At 52.5% G+C, this 18088-nt stretch overlaps 4 protein-coding genes across 4 annotated transcripts; 3 read left to right on the forward strand and 1 right to left on the reverse strand.

Moving 5' to 3' along the window:
• Positions 1–2537: 2537 nt before the first annotated feature.
• On the forward strand, positions 2538–3859 carry UREG_00541 (uncharacterized protein; the record flags this gene model as incomplete). The annotated part of the gene is made up of 7 exons (XM_002540981.1): positions 2538–2610; positions 2714–2739; positions 2889–2911; positions 3045–3172; positions 3322–3389; positions 3461–3646; positions 3701–3859. 7 exons carry the CDS (start codon positions 2538–2540, stop codon positions 3857–3859), a joined length of 663 nt encoding a protein of 220 aa, XP_002541027.1.
• Positions 3860–5106: 1247 nt separating this feature from the next.
• On the forward strand, positions 5107–8029 carry UREG_00542 (phosphatidylinositol-4-phosphate 5-kinase its3; the record flags this gene model as incomplete). The annotated part of the gene is made up of 3 exons (XM_002540982.1): positions 5107–6221; positions 6277–7237; positions 7292–8029. The coding sequence occupies 3 exons, from the start codon at positions 5107–5109 to the stop codon at positions 8027–8029; spliced, it is 2814 nt and encodes a 937-aa protein (XP_002541028.1).
• Positions 8030–9774: 1745 nt separating this feature from the next.
• UREG_00543 (uncharacterized protein) lies at positions 9775–11690 on the reverse strand (the record flags this gene model as incomplete). Its single annotated transcript, XM_002540983.1, has 2 exons — positions 9775–11596; positions 11623–11690. The coding sequence occupies 2 exons, from the start codon at positions 11688–11690 to the stop codon at positions 9775–9777; spliced, it is 1890 nt and encodes a 629-aa protein (XP_002541029.1).
• A 445-nt stretch (positions 11691–12135) lies between these two features.
• On the forward strand, positions 12136–17936 carry UREG_00544 (uncharacterized protein; the record flags this gene model as incomplete). The annotated part of the gene is made up of 3 exons (XM_002540984.1): positions 12136–14044; positions 14126–17407; positions 17578–17936. 3 exons carry the CDS (start codon positions 12136–12138, stop codon positions 17934–17936), a joined length of 5550 nt encoding a protein of 1849 aa, XP_002541030.1.
• Positions 17937–18088: the final 152 nt, after the last annotated feature.

The raw sequence follows: 18088 nt of genomic DNA on the forward strand, positions 1-18088 counted from the left end.
CCCATAAATAACGCTTCCAAACTATTACCAGCACATACGACCATAGGAAGTGGAATACAGGGCTTCCCGTCCGCTCAGCCGTACTTAAACCACTTGCCGGCTGGCTAGTAGTTGGGTGGGTGACCACCAGCGAATCCCAGCTGTTGTATGTTTTTTTGCAATCATTTCCACACTTTTGTTCATGCGGAGCCAGACATCAATGGATACAACTTCCTATGCAAGTGAAGATCTAGCACATACGACCACAGGAAGTGGAAAATAGGGCTTCCCGTCCGCTCAGCCGTACTCAAGCCACTTGCCGGCCGGCTAGTAGTTGGGTGGGTGACCACCAGCGAATCCCGGCTGTTGTATGTTTTTTTCAGTGCCCCTTGATTCCCTCTTCTGGAGTTGAGGGATGACCTGGGGAGCATTGATAGGTAGGCGAAGGCTAAATGAAGGAGGTAGTTATGGATATCTTGAATCGCGAAGTATTGGGCCACAAAACGCTGTTTCTCGCAAACAAACAAATATAAGGATTAAGGATAGGCATAACTTCCATGGTTTGCAAGCGGCTTTCTAGTTTCAAAAATCGTTGGTCCATATCTGATCTCAACATGGTGAACTGCTGGTTGGCATCTTGAAACTGCTGCGCCAAAAAGGTGGTTTGCAGGTCATTAAAGGCGTTTGCGATCGCCGACCGAATTTGCACCTCCATCGGGGCCATGGCTTGAGATGCTTCAGCGTGTAAAACAGTCGTTCTGATCTCTAGTGATCAACTGATCTTGTTCTGTAGTTGTTTGTGTTGTCAAGGTCGAATTAGGCGGTTCTCTTTATCAGGCAACAATGGGAGCTTGCACGTGACGGTATTCCGCGCCTCTTCGCTCCCGTTGCCCCTCTTTCAGACCAGGCTGCCAGGGAGATCAAGACAGTTTGAGGGATTGCGAGAAGGGATCAAAATCCCGTGCGACAAGAAGCAAACTCAACTACCGGCGAGATGCAACGGCTGGCAAACACTGGAGGTTGCCTACATCGTCTATCAGTGCCATGTCTAGGGTGTCGATGGGAGCATATCAAAATAGAAATCTGGAGGATCCCATGAAGAGGACTCCGTAACGGTCTCATAAGGGCTCTACCCTAACATTGAAATGGGCAACTGTTGGGTATATGGCGTATCTAGGAGAATCGGGGTTCTGGGGGGTGATTCCACCGTTTCGATCTTGCAGACAGACAGGACGTTTTGTAAACATATCGGATGTGTCTCGATCATTGAGAATGCCATCGCCAACTTGAAGCTGGAGGAGGGTAGTTACTCCGCACATTTGAAGGTTTTGCCTTACCGTTGATGCTTCTGCTTCGATCCAAGGATCACCGAGCCATAGGTTTCGGGTGGAATGCGGTCCTGGCACGATACACTCAGTTGACATGAACAAAACGAATGGGATTGAAAGTTAATCCGGACTAAGAGACATACAACACATACATAAAGGCGGCTGTTCTGCGATGCGCGTGGAGATCAAGAGCAGTTGACATGCTGATTCTCGTCTTGGCGCGGATTGAGATGGGACGAGAAGCGATGATGCAAATCAACGATGTGGATGATGCCGGCCAAGACATGCGGGAGCTATTCTAGATCAACCAGCAAACCCACTTGCAGCTGGGGAGAGCTTGAGAGCTCCTGTGTGCTGCTTCTTGTGGATTATTCTTGATAGCAGAGAGCGGGGAAGAAGAATGCTGCATGAAGTGGGAGCATCAAGGCAAATTCAACAATCATAGAATTCAAATTGAATATCAGCAGCCTGGAGCTCAGAGCCTCAGAGCTGCCAGTAAACCGCCACCGCGACAACTAGGAGATAAGCAGCTGGGACGCGACAGGGAGCTGCACGACACAGCACTCTAGTTGGAATGAATTACGTTCAGTTTGCCATTCACCACGATCTGATTGTCCCCTGAGAGGAATATGCATCGTGTATAGAATAACGCGCATGTCAGTATCGCATGCTAGAGTCACCATCAGACGAAAACATTCGACAACCGCAGCAAGCAAGGGAGATCTCCCTAAAAGACATGATAGATGATTATAAGAGACGCATAATCTATCATCAATTTTTGTATTTTGGTTTCAGAGGCAAACGAGACTGAGAGAGAATGTGGCAGGTGACCATTATTGCTCTGCCGCGACTTTGGATCAGAAACAATGGGCGAGGAATCGAGGACTGATGCGAACAACAGCAACATCCCGATCCTGGATCCAAACCGAGTGCATTCTAGCCCCAAACAGCAAGAAGGCAAATCTTCGCTTAGGCCGCCCAGAACGCGTCCAGAAAATAAATAACGAAAATATTTGGCCCAACGGGGGTTGATCTTGTGGCAGCGCTGGCGTTCCTATAAAGAGGGCCCCGTGCCCCGCTGCCGCGCTCTGCCCACCCCTTCCCTCGCCATCTCCGTCTCTTCGTCCACAACAACAACACCACCCTCATCCCGATTTCATCTCTACTCGAACGTGTTCGTCTCTCTCTCATCGATATTCTCCAGTCTCCCACAAAAATCAATTCGTCGCCATGCCTCCCAAGAAGGCCGCTGCCGCTGCCGCTCCAGCCTCCAAGCCCGCCGCCACTCATGCCTCCTACAAAGGTCAGTCCGCTTTGTCCCATTGATCCTCCACCACAACCACGTCCTATCGAGTTTTTTGCTGGATATATGTGATCGCGTGCCTTTGCTGACTCGTTTGATATAGATATGATCAAGGATGCCATCATCAATGTGAGTAGATCAGCTTCGCGCCTGTTGCACGGTGCGAGCGACTTCCGGATTGGCCCGGTTCGGCGACTTTGCTCCAAGTCTACCGCCACCATTCCAGCGTCGCGTTATTTTCTTTTGCGCGTTTTTCGCTAACTGAGCCCCGTCTGCAGCTCAAAGACCGCACTGGAAGCAGGTATGTCGCTGTTTGTTGTTCCTCGACTTGCGTTGTCGCCGGCGCCCCCCTGCTGGCAGCTGGTCCGACCGTGACGTGTCAACGTGTCTCACGATGAAATGGTCTAGAAGCTAATTGATTGTTTTCTCGATAGCCGTCAAGCACTCAAGAAATATGTGCGCAACAATAACAACATCAATGCCTCCGCAACCGCTTTTGATGTTCAGTTCAACCGTGCCTTGAAGGCGGGAGTTGAGAAGGGCGAGTTCTTGCAGCCAAAGGGTATGCTCTCTGCCTCCACCCACCTATTTACTTTTTTTTTATCTTTTCCCTCTTGTGCTGTTGATGGACCTGCTTGTTTGCACTTTGGCCATCTCGCCGTTTCTCACCAATTCGCGGAACGACTCTGCTGACGCGTCTTTTTTGAACAGGCCCCTCTGGTCCCGTGAAGCTTGCTAAGAAGGAAGCCACTAAGCCTGCCGCCAAACCTGCTCCCAAGGTAGGTTGCTCATTGCGAGCGAGGTCACTGTCTCCTGCTTTCCGTCACATTTACTGACTTATTCATACTAGAAGCCTGCTGCTCCTGCCAAGACTACGACAAAGAAGCCTGCCACCAAGAAGGCCGCTGAGAAGGCTGAGAAGGCTGAAAAGGCAGAGAAGCCCGAGAAGACCACCACGAAGAAAGCTGCTGCCAAGAAGACCGCGACTGGCAAGACCAAGGCCAATGTCTCCAAACAGCGCAAGGCTCCTGCTGCTGTATGTATTCTCCCTCACCCAACGACGGGCTCTGGTCTAACACACTATCTGCAGGCCCCCGCAATTGTCGATGTTCCCAAGGTGATTGGCAAGACCAAGTCGGGACGCATAACCAAGACGACGGCCAAGTCCGCACCCGCACCTGCACCCACGACGAAGCGAGCTCCTCCCAAGAAGCGAAAGACGGCAACGCCGAAGAAACCAGAAGCATAAGCGCATTTGAGAGCTTGTTGTTTTTGGCTAATTTCTTCTGGTGTTTCCCCGGCGTTTTGTTCCTTGGGCATTGACAATACGATCGCATCGGCTTCTTGTTTCTTGTTTTCGACTATGAATATCCTTTCTCCGCCCCCGATGCGCCCGTCCAGGAAGAGGTTCTTTTGTGTGTGTGTCTCTGTCAATGGGAAATGAACTGGCGTCGAGGTGGGATTCAGGATGGATGGGTTGTTCAATTATGCCTTTTTTTTTTGATTGATATTATCTTCTTTTTGTCCTTGTTGTTTTATTGGGAATATGGTTTCTACTACATTTTGAGTGCCGAGTCTATGTTGGGAGCTGGGTCAAAGGTCAGCTCTGGTCTGTTGCAAAATGAAGCTGTTTATCTTGTAAGCCTGGATCAGTCCATTGTTGTGCCGCCCGGAAGTGTGAGGATATGCGTCTTCTTTGATGCGCACCGCGGCTTCTTGTCCAAATCGAGGTGCCCCTATTCCCGGGAAGGAGTTAATTATGCATGCACAACCAGCCCGGAGCCACAGCGATGAGGCTGTGCAGGCACTAGCCAACTCAATCAGGCTGCCGGTCCTGAACAGCGAACAGCCAGGCAGTCGCCGCAGCGGTCTTCCGCAAGGACTTGTCGAGTCTTCCCGGAGATTAAACCCAGCAAGCCCGCGGACAAAGTGATTATGGAGCACTCCGTAAAAAATTTGACCAACTGAATTCGGATGCTGGTGAAATGACAATGTTCCCTTCTATTTAAGCGTGGAATTGTGGCTGGAGTCGCCAGAGTGTTTGCGCTAGTGGCTTGGCAGACCGTCCCCTGCGAGCCTTTTGGAACCTGCTGGGCTGACTGTTCACCTCCAACCCTGGCAACAACAGCGCAAGCAGCACTCAGGCAATTTCCAACGAATTTCTGTCAAGTCCCCTTTTTTCACAGTATCTATTTCTTTGCTTCTTCAGCGCATTGCTCTACCATCAGCCTGTTCTTCTCGCTCCCCCGTCTACTATGGTGCCAGGCACCTCATCGCCGTCTGGTCCTGCCTGCACTGTGTCCTGGAGGGAAGGGCTTCAGCACGTCTAAGGAGCCCCGGCTGTCTCGGTTGGCGAGACAAAAGGTCACCAAGCGCCGGGAGTGAGACAAACGGTTTGCTCAATTGACTTTTCATCTCCTGGGAGTTGACCTGGCCTCCCGGTGGATGGTCTGGCTACTCCTCACAACTCGGAACTGAAGCGGGTTGTGAGCCATCATGCCCGCCCTTACTACCACCCAAGAACCCCAAGCCCAACTCCGCCCACGCACCACCTCCCCTCCGCCTCTCTTCAACCACCACCACACGCCTCGGAAATCCCACGATCGATCGTCGCTGAGTAATGCCTTTGTCTGGGCCAGTGAAGCCAATGGCGAGCACGGCCACGTCGATCCGCCCTCCGAGTTCTTCATGACAAACTTCAAGGCTGGCAGTTTCCAGTCGCTGCCTCACACCAACAAGTCCGTGGTTTCTTCGCATGGACGCGAGAGATCGCATTCGCGGAATGGGAGTTTGCTGTCCGTGGGTGCGGGGTCGTTGAAGGACAAGGAACATGCAAGACATTCACTGGCAAACGGGATTGATGCCCAGGTGGATGGGCCGCACGGCGTTGGTTTGCCAAACGGCGCTCATGGTCTGCCTCATCCAGTGGCCGCGAGACCTGTGGTGAATGGCGATCCGTCATCGACTGATGGATTATCGACCGAACACACTCCCCCAACCACCGTCGTTCCTTCGCCCATCGCTGAGCACACTGGACTTGCTCCGTCTCGACAGTCATCGCAGACAGTAAATCGACATTCCTCGCCTCCATCTACGCTGCAAACAGACCTTGAACAGTCGACTTCACCACCTAGCCCTCGTAGCCCGCGTCTCGCTCATCGGCATACCCTCCAGGTCCCCAGGACAACGTCTGGAAGGAGAAGCGTCCGCGAAACATTTGCCCCAAGCCCATCCGAGGATAATTTGGCCTCGAGTGATCGATTTTCTTCCGTGTCCGGTTTTCGAAGGGGATCTCTCAGCCTGGCGCGCCGAACCCCAAGGTCCGTCCAGTCAGATCTTCATCTGGACGATGGTACTCCACAAGATGAGGAAGCTGCACGGTGGACGGAAGCAATCAAGCATAGACGGGCAAGCAAGCGGAGAAGGAGAGATGAGGAGGATGAAGACCGCGTTATCGTTGGAACCAAAGTGGATCAAAACCATGTCAACTATGTGACAGCATATAACATGTTGACTGGTATCCGCTTTACGGTCTCAAGGACGAACGCAAAGCTGGACCGTGAGCTCACGGACGCTGATTTTGAAGCTAAACACAAGTTCTCTTTCGATATGTATGATTCCCGCATCCGCCCCCTTTCACTAGGGCTGATACTAACTCGCACGCAGAACTGGTAACGAATTGACGCCTTCCGCCAAATATGATTTCAAGTTCAAAGATTATGCCCCGTGGGTGTTTCGGCGCCTGCGGGCCAAATTTCGACTCGACCCGGCTGATTACTTGATGTCGCTCACAAGTAAATACATTTTGTCGGAATTGGGTTCGCCGGGCAAGAGCGGAAGCTTTTTCTACTTCTCTCGCGATTACAAATACATCATCAAAACCATTCACCACGCCGAGCATAAATTGCTTCGCAGAATACTCAGGGATTATTATGAGCATATTGAAAATAACCCGAATACGCTGATATCACAATTCTACGGTTTGCACCGCGTCAAGATGGCGTATGGTCGCAAGATTCATTTTGTCGTCATGAATAACTTGTTTCCTCCGCATCGAGATATCCACCAGATGTTTGATCTTAAAGGGTCTACCATCGGAAGAGATTTCCGAGAAGAGGATCTGGTGAGCAATCCGAGAGCGACCTTGAAGGATCTAAATTGGCTGCGGAGAACTCGACATCTTGAGTTGGGTCCAATGAAACGAGATATATTCCTAGCACAACTGCGGAGAGACGTGGCTCTTCTCCAGCGGCTAAAAATCATGGATTATTCACTACTCATCGGAATCCACGATGCAGCAAAAGGCAATGAGGAGAAATTGCGAGACAAGACGTTGCAGGTTTTCCAGCCCGGTGGAGAAGGAAGCGAAGAACAGCAAGCGAATGTGTTGATGCGCACGCCCTCGCGGCTCGAAAATGCTCGGAAAGCGAGGGAGTTGCGGGAAATCATCAAACGCGAGAAACCAATTCCAATGGAGCAAACCACGGCAAGAATGCCCGATGAAATCCTTGACGAGCGGAAAAACCATGTTTTCTATTCAGATGAGGGCGGACTCATGTCGACGCATGAAAATGGAAACCCTGGAGAGGAGATCTATTATCTCGGTGTGATTGATTGCTTGACACATGTAAGTCGCTTAACTCTTCGGGTTCTGTTTGCAATACTGACTTTATGGCCACAGTATGGTATGATCAAGAAGATGGAGCACTTTTGGAAAGGCCTTTCTCATAACAAGACCCAAATTTCGCCTATACCTCCCGTTGCGTATGGCGACCGGTTTATCAACTTTGTGTCGCTAATTACCAAATCAAAGGAAGAAGTCGAACGAGACTTGGTGAATCAAGAGAACGCCCAGGATCAGCCAGTAATGGATAAAGGAGATATCGACCGAACCGCTGACCGCTCGCCTGCTGAGCGAGCGATGGATCAAGCGGCGAAGGAAGCTGTGAAGTCGTCAAAAACCCTGGAGAAACAGCCAGAACCCCGTGATCGCGTTTTAACAACCGTTCGAACGCCCGATGGCGACTTAGCAAGCTCGGCCACGCCTTCAACCCAGCTACCGGTCGTTGAAGAGGTTGGAGAGGGAAGTAGCACTGGCGGCAGAAGCGGGCAGAGCGGCTACCAGAATGATGAACCACAGGAGTTTGCGCCAAACGGCATATTAGCCTCTGATCCGCGTCGGTGGACATTTCGTACCGCGTTAACACCTCCTGGCCCTCCGCCTGACCGGCCACCGCCTCCGCCAAAAGTGGATTCTTCTCCTTCGCGTCACAAGGGAAAGGCTGCGATGAGAGACAGCCCTCCGTCACGAGATAAAGAGTTACCCATGCTTCCTTTCGATTCTCATCGATCTCCTTCACCAAACCTTTTGAATCCTAACGATCTCCGTCCCTCCAATGTTTATGTCCATCCAAGATAGAGGCCGGTATTTCAGTTGTGCCTACCTCATTGGAAGCACTAGATCTACTCATACCATGGATCAAATCATATTTTCCTTTGTATCTCTCCTTGTGTGCTCATCTTGCTTATAGCGTGCATCATATGCATTAGTTGCCAATGCTTTTTGTCGGCCTAGCACCTTGTTTTCTATGTAGCATTTTGAAGCTGCATAGTATTCTAGCCTAAGTGATACTCCCTTCTCCTTTTTGAAAAGAAACGAAAAGTGCAAGTTTGAGCAGCTCACTCGATTAGATGTGAGCATGGCATGTTTGGATTTGCTGTTTATGCGAGCTCATCTCAGTCTTGACTGTCTCATATCTTTATTGTCATTGTGCGCAGCACGGGGAGCCTTTTTCTTTTTGCTATCTGATGATGTATGGATTTCTAAGATGGATTCGATGGACAAGATCCGGACTACAGTCTCTTTACCGTTTTCTCCTACATGCAGAACATGCCACTATCATTTGTGTCTCTCGATTTTCCTACTACACAGCATTGCCGCAAGGGCGTGTAGGCGAATGGGTGTTTTGGCTTACCCACTCAGCCGACAGGGCGCCTTGCAGTGTATGCTATTTCCTTTGATATCCCACAGCCTAAACAAGGCGCAACCACATTTCCTTTCCCCAGTCTTTTCCTTTGTAACTTTTTTTTTGTGTTCAGGTTTCTGCGGTAATTTTTTGAGCCGGGACGGTGACGATGATACTGAGATATTAGGCGGTAGATGAGTACGTATGCACAGTGCAAGTTCTGACTCTTCTCCCTCTCCTATTGTTTTATTCTATTCCGGTTCCAAGCGCTGCTGTTATTCTTCCTGCTTTTGCCTGCTTAAGTTTTTTCTTTCTCAGCATGGGCGGCGGAATTGATATTTTTTGACTCCAGGGTGTGCCTTTTCTTTGCTTTCTTTTTGAAGTATGTATTTCTACATTTACGCATACCTAGCATGCCGGGTGCATCGATATGGAATAGATACAAGAGAACATAGACTTGAATCAAGGTTATTATGCTCCATAGCCATCCTCCATTACGGTTACTTCTATGGAGTGCTTGTGACATCTGAAATTCACGAGAATGAATGAATGATATGGATGTATTTCCCGTCCAATCCACCAAAGGAAGTGAGAAACCCGCAGCCCGCCAAAGAACCCACGCCAAAAGCAACGGGGGAAACAAGAGGATCGAAATCCCCTTTCCCATCTTCAGCATAGGCCCCTGAGCCGCATCTCCCTTCAACTACACTCCTCCCAGACCCTTCCTCACTTGAACAATGGGCGAAAAAAAGGCCGGAAAAGAGCAGGACTAGAAATTGTTGAATCGCGCTGCAGTTCTACGTGGCCTTTCCCCTTCCTCCTCTCCGTGGTTAGGCGGAGAGGAGGCCAGGGAAAGCCAATGCAGTGCGTTCATTTTGATGTATCGCGTCGAATACAGAGCGTTAATCCCCACGTCTTCCAAACCCGCTGGGGGGTAAGGGAAAGAGAGGAGGGGATTTTCAAGGCATTGAAACTCGCCTTGTGCTCCACCTTGCGTCGCGAAGGGGCGGACGTTGTTGGGGAAATATGGACTAGGATTCCGTGTTAGCATGGGTTTGTATTGAGCTAGGTCTTCATTTCGGCAATAAAGGGGTTTGTAAAGAATCAGGCCTTTATTTTGCTGAGTTCCAATTAATCATTTTTCTTCAATGCGTGATAAACAACAGGATCCTAATTCCACCAGCTCCCTTGACCCCTTTCAAGAAAAAAAGGTATTCTGCGAGCTCCGTAGAAGATTCGGCCTATTGGGATGCGTGTTATTCGCCATTCCCGCCATCACGCGATCCATGCCGTCAAGATCCAACTCTCCCCGTTGCAGCATCGTTTGATCGCGGTCGTCAGTGGAGTTATGCTCCAAGGTCTCCTCGTCGTTCTTCTCCTCTTCTGGCAGTTGAAGTTTAGACGCCAAGATGAGCAAACGACGTTCGGCGGTAATGAGGATATCGGGCCGTGACCCTTGCGCGGGCTTGCCGGACTGGAAATGGGATGGAATGTAGCATATCGCATTCTCCAATTCTCCGAGCAGATTGATATTCTGAATGAGGGCAGGTTTGTACGAGCTGGACGATTCAAGGATAACCTCCGATGGTTTGGCGTGGCTTTTCCACAGGGTTAATAGGCTGGGAATCTGCATATTCTTATCTTCGTGCCATAGGATGATGGACTCGTCGATCGGTTTATCCCAGCCTTGGCTGGCTGGGATAACGGAGATGCCACCCCGGTAGGAATGGCCTGAAACGTATGGGCGTGGAGGGGCTCCTTTTAACAATGCTTCCTCGCGCATACGGCGTGTAGAGGGAGTCATGGGTGCGAATTTAGTTTTATTTTGCCCGGCCGTGGACGTGGAATCGCCTGGCTGAGATTTAGATGAGACTTCCGGTGATCTAATGCGGCCTTTTAGAACAAAGGAGTTCAGCAGGCTCGCTGAGAAGGTGGAAACATTGGCCGGACTTTGCTGGTCCGGGCCAGATGCGTCGATATCCCATAGCCCCCATTCGCCGTCGGTTGTTAGAACTATGATTGCCCGGCCACCGAGGGCCCATTTTGCGTCGACTATATTCTTGCGGCTCAAAATATCTGGTGACGACGGGTCGAAGTCAGTATGCAATGTGAAGAAGTGATTCACATGGACGTGTTTTGACTTGGCTTCCGCTTCAGACCTCCGCCTGTCTGACAAGGATATATTCCGAGGCTTTGGAGGCAAAACTGAATAGAGGTCCACATTTCCACGTTCAAATACCAGGAGTAGATGTGCGTGCCGGTCTGAGGGATACTGGCTTGGATGAAACGAGATGCTTTTCGCACGTGCCGATAGGTAGATCTGCTGGGCCGGCTGGAGATCTTGCTCAGAGAGTTTGTGTGGGTATGGCGCTTGGATGGGCTGAGGCTCAACCCCAATTTGATATAACGACAGTTTCCCCCGGGCCTCCATGGAGTGGACAGCGAGAAGAAGTTTCCAGGTTTCGGTCACTCCCGGGGGAGTGCTCTCCTGTCTACGACTTCTGCCCTGCGTCTCAGTATCGTTATCGGACTTTTCGCATGTAAAGGTCATCGACACCAAGGGTGGAATGACTTCCACGCTCTGGGTTGGAATGGTAAGAGTCTGAAAATCCCAGAGATATGGACCGTTGGCAGGAGGAGGTGGTGCCAGTGGTGCGGCGATGAGTCGAACAGACGAATCGGCACAGGCCGCGCTGAAGATTATCATTCTCGACAGTGCTGGCGGCACTGAATCGGGGGATCGAATCGCGTCGGGAAGAATGCTCGGAATGGACAACTTCAACACCTTCACCCCAAACCGGATATTGAAGCTCTCAATTATATTCAGAAAGGGGCGTCGAGGATCGATTTCATCTTCTTCTTCCTCGTATTGAACGGTGGGAATGACTTCTTTTGGCTCAGCGGGCGGGTTGTCTTCCTCATCTGAATCGATTATCATGACCACATCATCGCCCTTGCCGTTCGCCTTAGGCTCGTCTTCTTCGGTATCCGCGCCATTATCCTCGTACGGTTTGGCCCGCCTGCCGCCTCTCCACAGAATGCGCACTCCGGTTTCGTGGGCGTAGAGTATGATGGCCGACCCGTTGGGGGCCTGGATGGGGTAGACTTTGGCATCGTAGACGCGATGTGGGAACGTGTAGCTGTAGCAGAGTGTTAGATACGCGCAGAATCGACTGTGGAGAGACCAGGCGGCTGTACCTGAGCTGCAAGCCGTCGTCTCTAGAGTGGACAATCGGTTCAAGCTCCTCCATGGTTGAAGCTCAATAATGTAGGCGTTGCAGAGTAGCCTGCACTTCACAACATTGCAACCTAGTTAATAACGGATGGGAACAGCTTGGGAATAGCTGGAGTGTGATCGAGTGTTGTTGTTTGAGAGAGAAACGCGCTGAAGTTGAGATTTCGATTCCGCTCAACGTGACTTTGTTTCTCGCAGCACTTGAACCGCACTCTGAACACCATGCTCTCTCTCTCTTCGATTCACGCTAATTGCTGGTGATGGACATGACTGCGACTCTGGCGACGAAGCCAGGCTGATATCCAACGTGCATGCACTTCGACCATGGCTGCCATCCGCTCTCTCGGCCTCCACGAGCCCTCGGCCGTGCCTTATCTCGTCGCGGAGTCGATCATTCCACCGCATACAGCTGCCGACGGGCTGATATGGAGGACCTACCACTATGAAAACGAGGACAATGGCCCCGTCGAAGAGGAGCTGTTCTCAACCGACCACTGCGTTGTTTGGTCTCGCGGAGGGGTCGTCGTGCGGTCATTCCGGTTTGATGTCGAGAACGAGAAGGTCGTCCACGCGCTTTTCGCGTATTTTGCGGATAGCGAACGGATAAATACAACTACAAAAGGGTCCAGGGATGCGCAGGATCGAGCTCCAACGGCTCGCGGCCCCGTTTCGACCACGGCAGAGTCCCGAGCACCGGGCGGGAGACAGGGAAAGCAGGTTACGATTGAAGAGACCCTCAACCTCAATGGCATCTCTGGCCTCTCCGTTCCAGATGACCGTGCGAAGAGGTCGGTTGCAAGGGCGCTGGTGGTTGTACTGCAGTCCCAGATACACGTCTTCTTCCTCTCCGGCGACACCCATGTTATCCCGTTGCCATTTGAAGTGGACTCGGTTTGGGCGACTCCCTGCGGGCTGCTCTTTCAACGAAAGGCCATTGAAGAGAACACTGCGCCGGTACCAACGGTGCCTCCGAATTCATTTGTTTCATCGCAGGCGCTGCACGGGAGACCAAGGACATCAGGGTCGTTTACCGCATCCGCTCGTAGCAGCGCCAGGTTCTCCATAACCCTTTCCCCCTCGCACCCTGCAAAATGGAATTTGAAGCCGGAACCAGAATCCTCTCATCCCAGGACATTTTCGCTGTTGGATCCTCATTCCGAAATGGGTCTGGTCGCCGTGTCTTCCAGCGGCCCAGAGGCCCTGACTACCAAAACCCTCGAAGCGTTGAGTGCTTCGGAGGAAGTTCTTTACGTATCTTCTACGAATGAAATACGAGAGCTCGCGTCTGCAGCGCAACTAGATACGCCTTTGATATTGGTAGTAACACTGAACGAAAAGGCTGGCCTTTACACCATCTGGACAGCCCAGCAGAGGGCCAAGGGCTCTGCAATCCGCCACCGTCAAAAGAGAAGATCGTCTGGCGGGACGCACACCAAACGGAGGAGCTCCTATTTTGACATGGCTGCCAGCACTACAACTCCAGCAGGCCGTGGATCCAATACACTAAGGGAAAGCTTTGGCATGCTAAACCAAAACCGAAACGCGTCGCAAACCATGAGCTCTCAAAATGCAGAGGCCCGGCCGGAAGGCACAGATGATTTAGCCTCGCAATTGGGCCATGAGTTTGGCGATATAGGGACTTCTTGGAAAGCCTCGAGACGAGTTAGTTCCTTATTGGCGCGAAGTGACTTGGGGGGAAACCCTGACCGGAGTACATTTTCGGACCTGGCAACGGGGACTCAGCCCAATGCTCCACTGCCCCGGAAGGGAGAGTCCTTTGCTGGAAGTGCCCGGGGGAGCTTCGGGTATCGCCGCAGGAGTTCGTTGCCGCCAGGGAATACATCCGTACTTAGCAATGCGAGTAGCTTTCTGGACGCCCCCGTGGATAAGTTCCTGGAGAGCCTGAACAAGGGAGGCCACTTTGATGGATTTGAAAGCATGGGTCTTGGAGAGAGTGTATCAGGATTGCCCAAAGAAGTCATTCTGTCGAGAGTGGGCAGCTACTCGTCAGGATTCTCGACTGCACATGGACTTTCAGCAGCTGAGAAACGCCGAAAATTTGAAGTTTTTACCTTGTCGTCCTTTTACGAGTCTCATTTAAACGAACCCGATTCGAGTCCATTGGCCGTTTGCATCCTGAACAAGCATTCGAGAAACTTAGTAGTCCTCAACCTCCAAGTCAAGATATCGCAACGTCCGCCGTCAACCGGAAAGAAGGTAAAGGCTGGGGAGGGTACGCGAATTCCATTGCATACCGTCCAGCTCAAGGATGTGCGGCAAGGTTCAGGCGTGATTGACTGCCGCAAACTAGCAGACGGAGATATCTCCCGGATGCTTGTGCTATCGACGACGATAGACGGTCGTGGTGAGTTGACTCTACAGGCACCTTGGAGCACACTTGTGAAACTTGAACTCCCGTCCAGTCTCGCATTGCACGAGCCTTATGGCATTTCACTCGCACGCTCCTCTATTTATCCGCGAGAAGCTGGCCTGCGACGAGTGCTGGACAGCAGCAATTTGATCTTATCCGCTCTCGAGCACCCCAGCGGCGGCGGCAAGGTTGATATAATTGATGGCCAGAATAGAAAGCATAGGCTTCAGATTCAATTGGAGCCACGCAATTTCCTTGTCAAACGCATACTGTCTGTCTGCAGGTTTGCATTGAGGCACGCTGAAAATGCCGGTGATGGAGTTCTGGTGGCTTGGTGGGAAGTACTGAGATGGCTACAGTCTAAAGGAGAGACCGAGGACGATCTCGAATGGACAGCGCTGGTCACAGCGCTTTTTTCCATGGCAGTTTACTTCATTGAGGGCAACTTTACGAAACCGGTTGTCAAGCCAAAGCGAAGAACTGGCCCGTTACTACGTTCAAGCAGCGGAAACTATGTGGATCTGGACAGCTGGGATGCCATGTTAGAAAAGCAGGCCGGCGCCTCAGGAATCAGTCCTTCTTGGATGATGACCCCAGCCTGGGGATGGATTCGCGAAGAGGAAGGGCGCAGTGACAACCCAGCCCGATCCGAACAGCAGTCTAACCTGTTTGCAACTTGCCAGGCAGCGACAAGAAGGAATGGTTATATTCTTCGATGTGCCTCGCTCGCGCGTGAATTTATATCTTCCCCTCAAGGAGAAGCCGCCTGCGGTGCTGAAGGTTACTTGCCCACAGCCATCTCCAGAAGCCCCGAGACGCGAAGGACGGCTCTGGGTACGATATTGGTTTCTCTCCACCTGCTGCGCGAGGAACTGAAATTGTCAACCGTCGACGCTGACTTGTCAAACTGTGATTCGGGGCAGATGGTGCCTGTATTGGCCCAGCTGGGGGCGTGGTTAGGATGGCAATCGTGGACGTGGAAAGAAGATGCATACTACGGCACGGAAAGCGCAAGTATGGATGGGTGGCTCTTTGAAGAATCGCAGATATCGATGCTGGAAGTGCCATCGGAGCCGTTTCCTCCGCCTTCAATATTTCAGTTCGTGGAAGATTTCCTGCGCCGCAAACCGTCGAGTTTTATGACGCTTATTGACATGACACCAAACTCGGGTGCGAAGCGAGGGAGCGGAAAGATATGGGAGCAGGCGTTGAGTCTTACCCCGAGAACGTTGGCTCTCTCCGGTTTTTTCTCAGAAGTCGACCTGCAATCGTCGATAGTTGAGAGAACAGCATTGCTGCTTCGCTGGGGTCTAACGCCTTCGGTCATTGACACTCTGCCTATTGGTATCAGCGCTCCACTGCATGAAGCAATCGTTCAATGCCGGAGCAATGCCCCCTCTGGCTGCGGCCCGTCGCTCCTACGTCTGATTGATAGGAACGACCTCTCCATGACCATGGCGAACGAACACCTTACTCCTCCGATGCCGCGATTACAGATCCTTCAATCACACGACGCCTCCCGCGACGTGCACCATATTGGCTGCTCAGTTCTGGATGGCAGTGGAGTGAATTCCTTTGAAGTTTCCGCCGAAGCTGACCGGCTTTCGATCACAAAGCTCATTTTCCGCGAAGATAGGCGGTACTTTGAAGCGGTCAAGATACTGAGCCAGATGAGAGCGCCGGTGGTGGAATGCCAACCGGAGCCAGACTGGTCTGAGGCTGACCTGCTGGAAGCGCAAAAGGAGCTCGTGCAGCTTGTGACTCTGCGGACGCTGTCCATTCCTAGTGGCCGGGGCCTGCTGTATTTCAGCAGCCGGGTTCCCCTTTCGACTGAGAAGCTTCCGATCCCGTCGTTCTCTTTGCAGTGCGTTGTCAAACCGTCTAATATCACGATCAGCGCTGAAAGAACGGCATTCACGGAAGAGAAAGTGTGCTGGGCGTTTTTCCACAATGGTGCATCAACTGGACTCGCCATCTCCAAAGCTGCAAGGGGACTTGACACGTCGTGGATATTATACAACAAACCGGGAGAACTAACAAACAGACACGCTGGTTTCTTACTAGCACTCGGCTTGAATGGCCATCTCAAATCGCTAGCCAAATGGGTCGCGTTCAAATACTTGACGCCAAAGCATACGATGACATCGATTGGTCTCCTGTTAGGGCTTTCGGCATCCTATCTGGGGACAATGGACACGTTGATAACGCGCCTGCTCTCTGTGCACATCACGCGGATGCTCCCACCGGGCGCGGCAGAGTTGAATCTGTCGCCATTGACGCAGACGACGGGGATTATGGGAATTGGACTACTCTACTGCAATTCGCAGCACCGGCGGATGAGCGAGATCATGCTCTCAGAGATCGAGAATGTGGATGCGGAAGACACTCTGGTCTCGCAAGAGATGCTGAGGGACGAAGGGTACCGGTTGGCGGCGGGTTTCGCGCTGGGCTTCATCAATCTGGCAAAAGGGAGGGACCTGCGAGGGCTTCGGGACATGCGCATCGTGGAACGGCTTCTGACGCTTGTGGTTGGCACGAAGAAAGTTGACATGGTCCATATCCTGGACAAGTCGACGGCGGCGGCGACTATTGCGCTGGCGATTATCTCGATGAAGTCAAACGACTTGTCTTTGGCCAAGCAGATTGACATTCCGGACACGATAGCTCAGTTTGACTATGTGCGGCCTGATATATTCCTACTGCGGACGCTGGCTCGCCATTTGATTATGTGGGATTCGATCAAGCCGAGTCACGACTGGATTCAGAGGGCGCTTCCAAGGGCGTACAGGAGAAAGTCCCGCCTAGTCACCATCCGGCGGCTGAGCACCGACGACATGCCTCTGTTCAACATCATCGCCGGCCTCTGCTTCGCGGTGGGACTCCGATACGCTGGATCTACGTCTGCCGAAGCGCGAGACCTGCTTGTATCCTACCTTGACGAGTTTATCCGGATCAGCCGCCTTCCGGCGATCAACTACGATGCAAAGGTGACTCGGAACTCGATCCGCAACTGCCAGGACATCGTTGCACTGTCGGCGGCGGTTGTGATGGCCGGGGCGGGCGACGTGGCGGTGTTCCGGCGGCTGCGCTCGCTGCATGGCCGGGTGGACGCGGACATTCCATATGGCAGCCACATGGCGGCGCACATGGCGATTGGGATGTTGTTCCTGGGCGGGGGGACGTATACACTGGGAACATCAGACATTGCGGTGGCATCGTTGCTGTGTGCGTTTTACCCACTCTTCCCGACGACGGTGCTGGACAACAAGTGCCACCTACAAGCGTTCCGGCACCTGTGGGTGCTGGCCGCAGAGCCGCGGTGCCTGATCCCCCGGGACCTCGAGACGGGACGCGCGATGCAGATACCGGTGTCGCTGACGCTGAAATCGGGCGAGACGCGCACGGCCATGGCGCCATGCCTGCTGCCCGAACTCACCACGCTGACCACCGTCACGGTGCAGAGCCCCGACCACTGGACCGTCACGCTCGACCTGACGGCCAACGAGCTGCTGCGCGCCAAGTTCCGCAGCGGCAACCAGTCGATCTACCTGAAGCGGCGCACCACGTACAACACGGCGGGCAAGTCCGTCTTTGCAGCGACCATGTCGGCCCTGAGCGACGTGCACGACGTGCCGGCCGCACCGCGACTGACGGGCGGCACGACGGCGGGGCTCAGCGCGCACGGCAAACCGACGGACGTGCGGCTTCCGGCGCGGAGCCTGTGGGAATGGGTGTTTGGGCTGGGGGCGTTTAGACAATTAGACGTGGGCGAAAAGGCGCTGGTGCTGCCGGCGAATGCGTTTGAGCAGGTACGGGAGGGGGAGGGGGTGGTGCCGGGGTGGATGCGTCCGACGGTGGTGGAGGCGAGGCTGGAGGTTGAGCGGACGGTGCGGAGTGTGGTTCGGG

This window comes from Uncinocarpus reesii, genomic scaffold (genome assembly GCF_000003515.1).
Source record: "Uncinocarpus reesii 1704 scaffold_1 genomic scaffold, whole genome shotgun sequence".
NCBI lineage: Eukaryota > Fungi > Ascomycota > Eurotiomycetes > Onygenales > Onygenaceae > Uncinocarpus > Uncinocarpus reesii.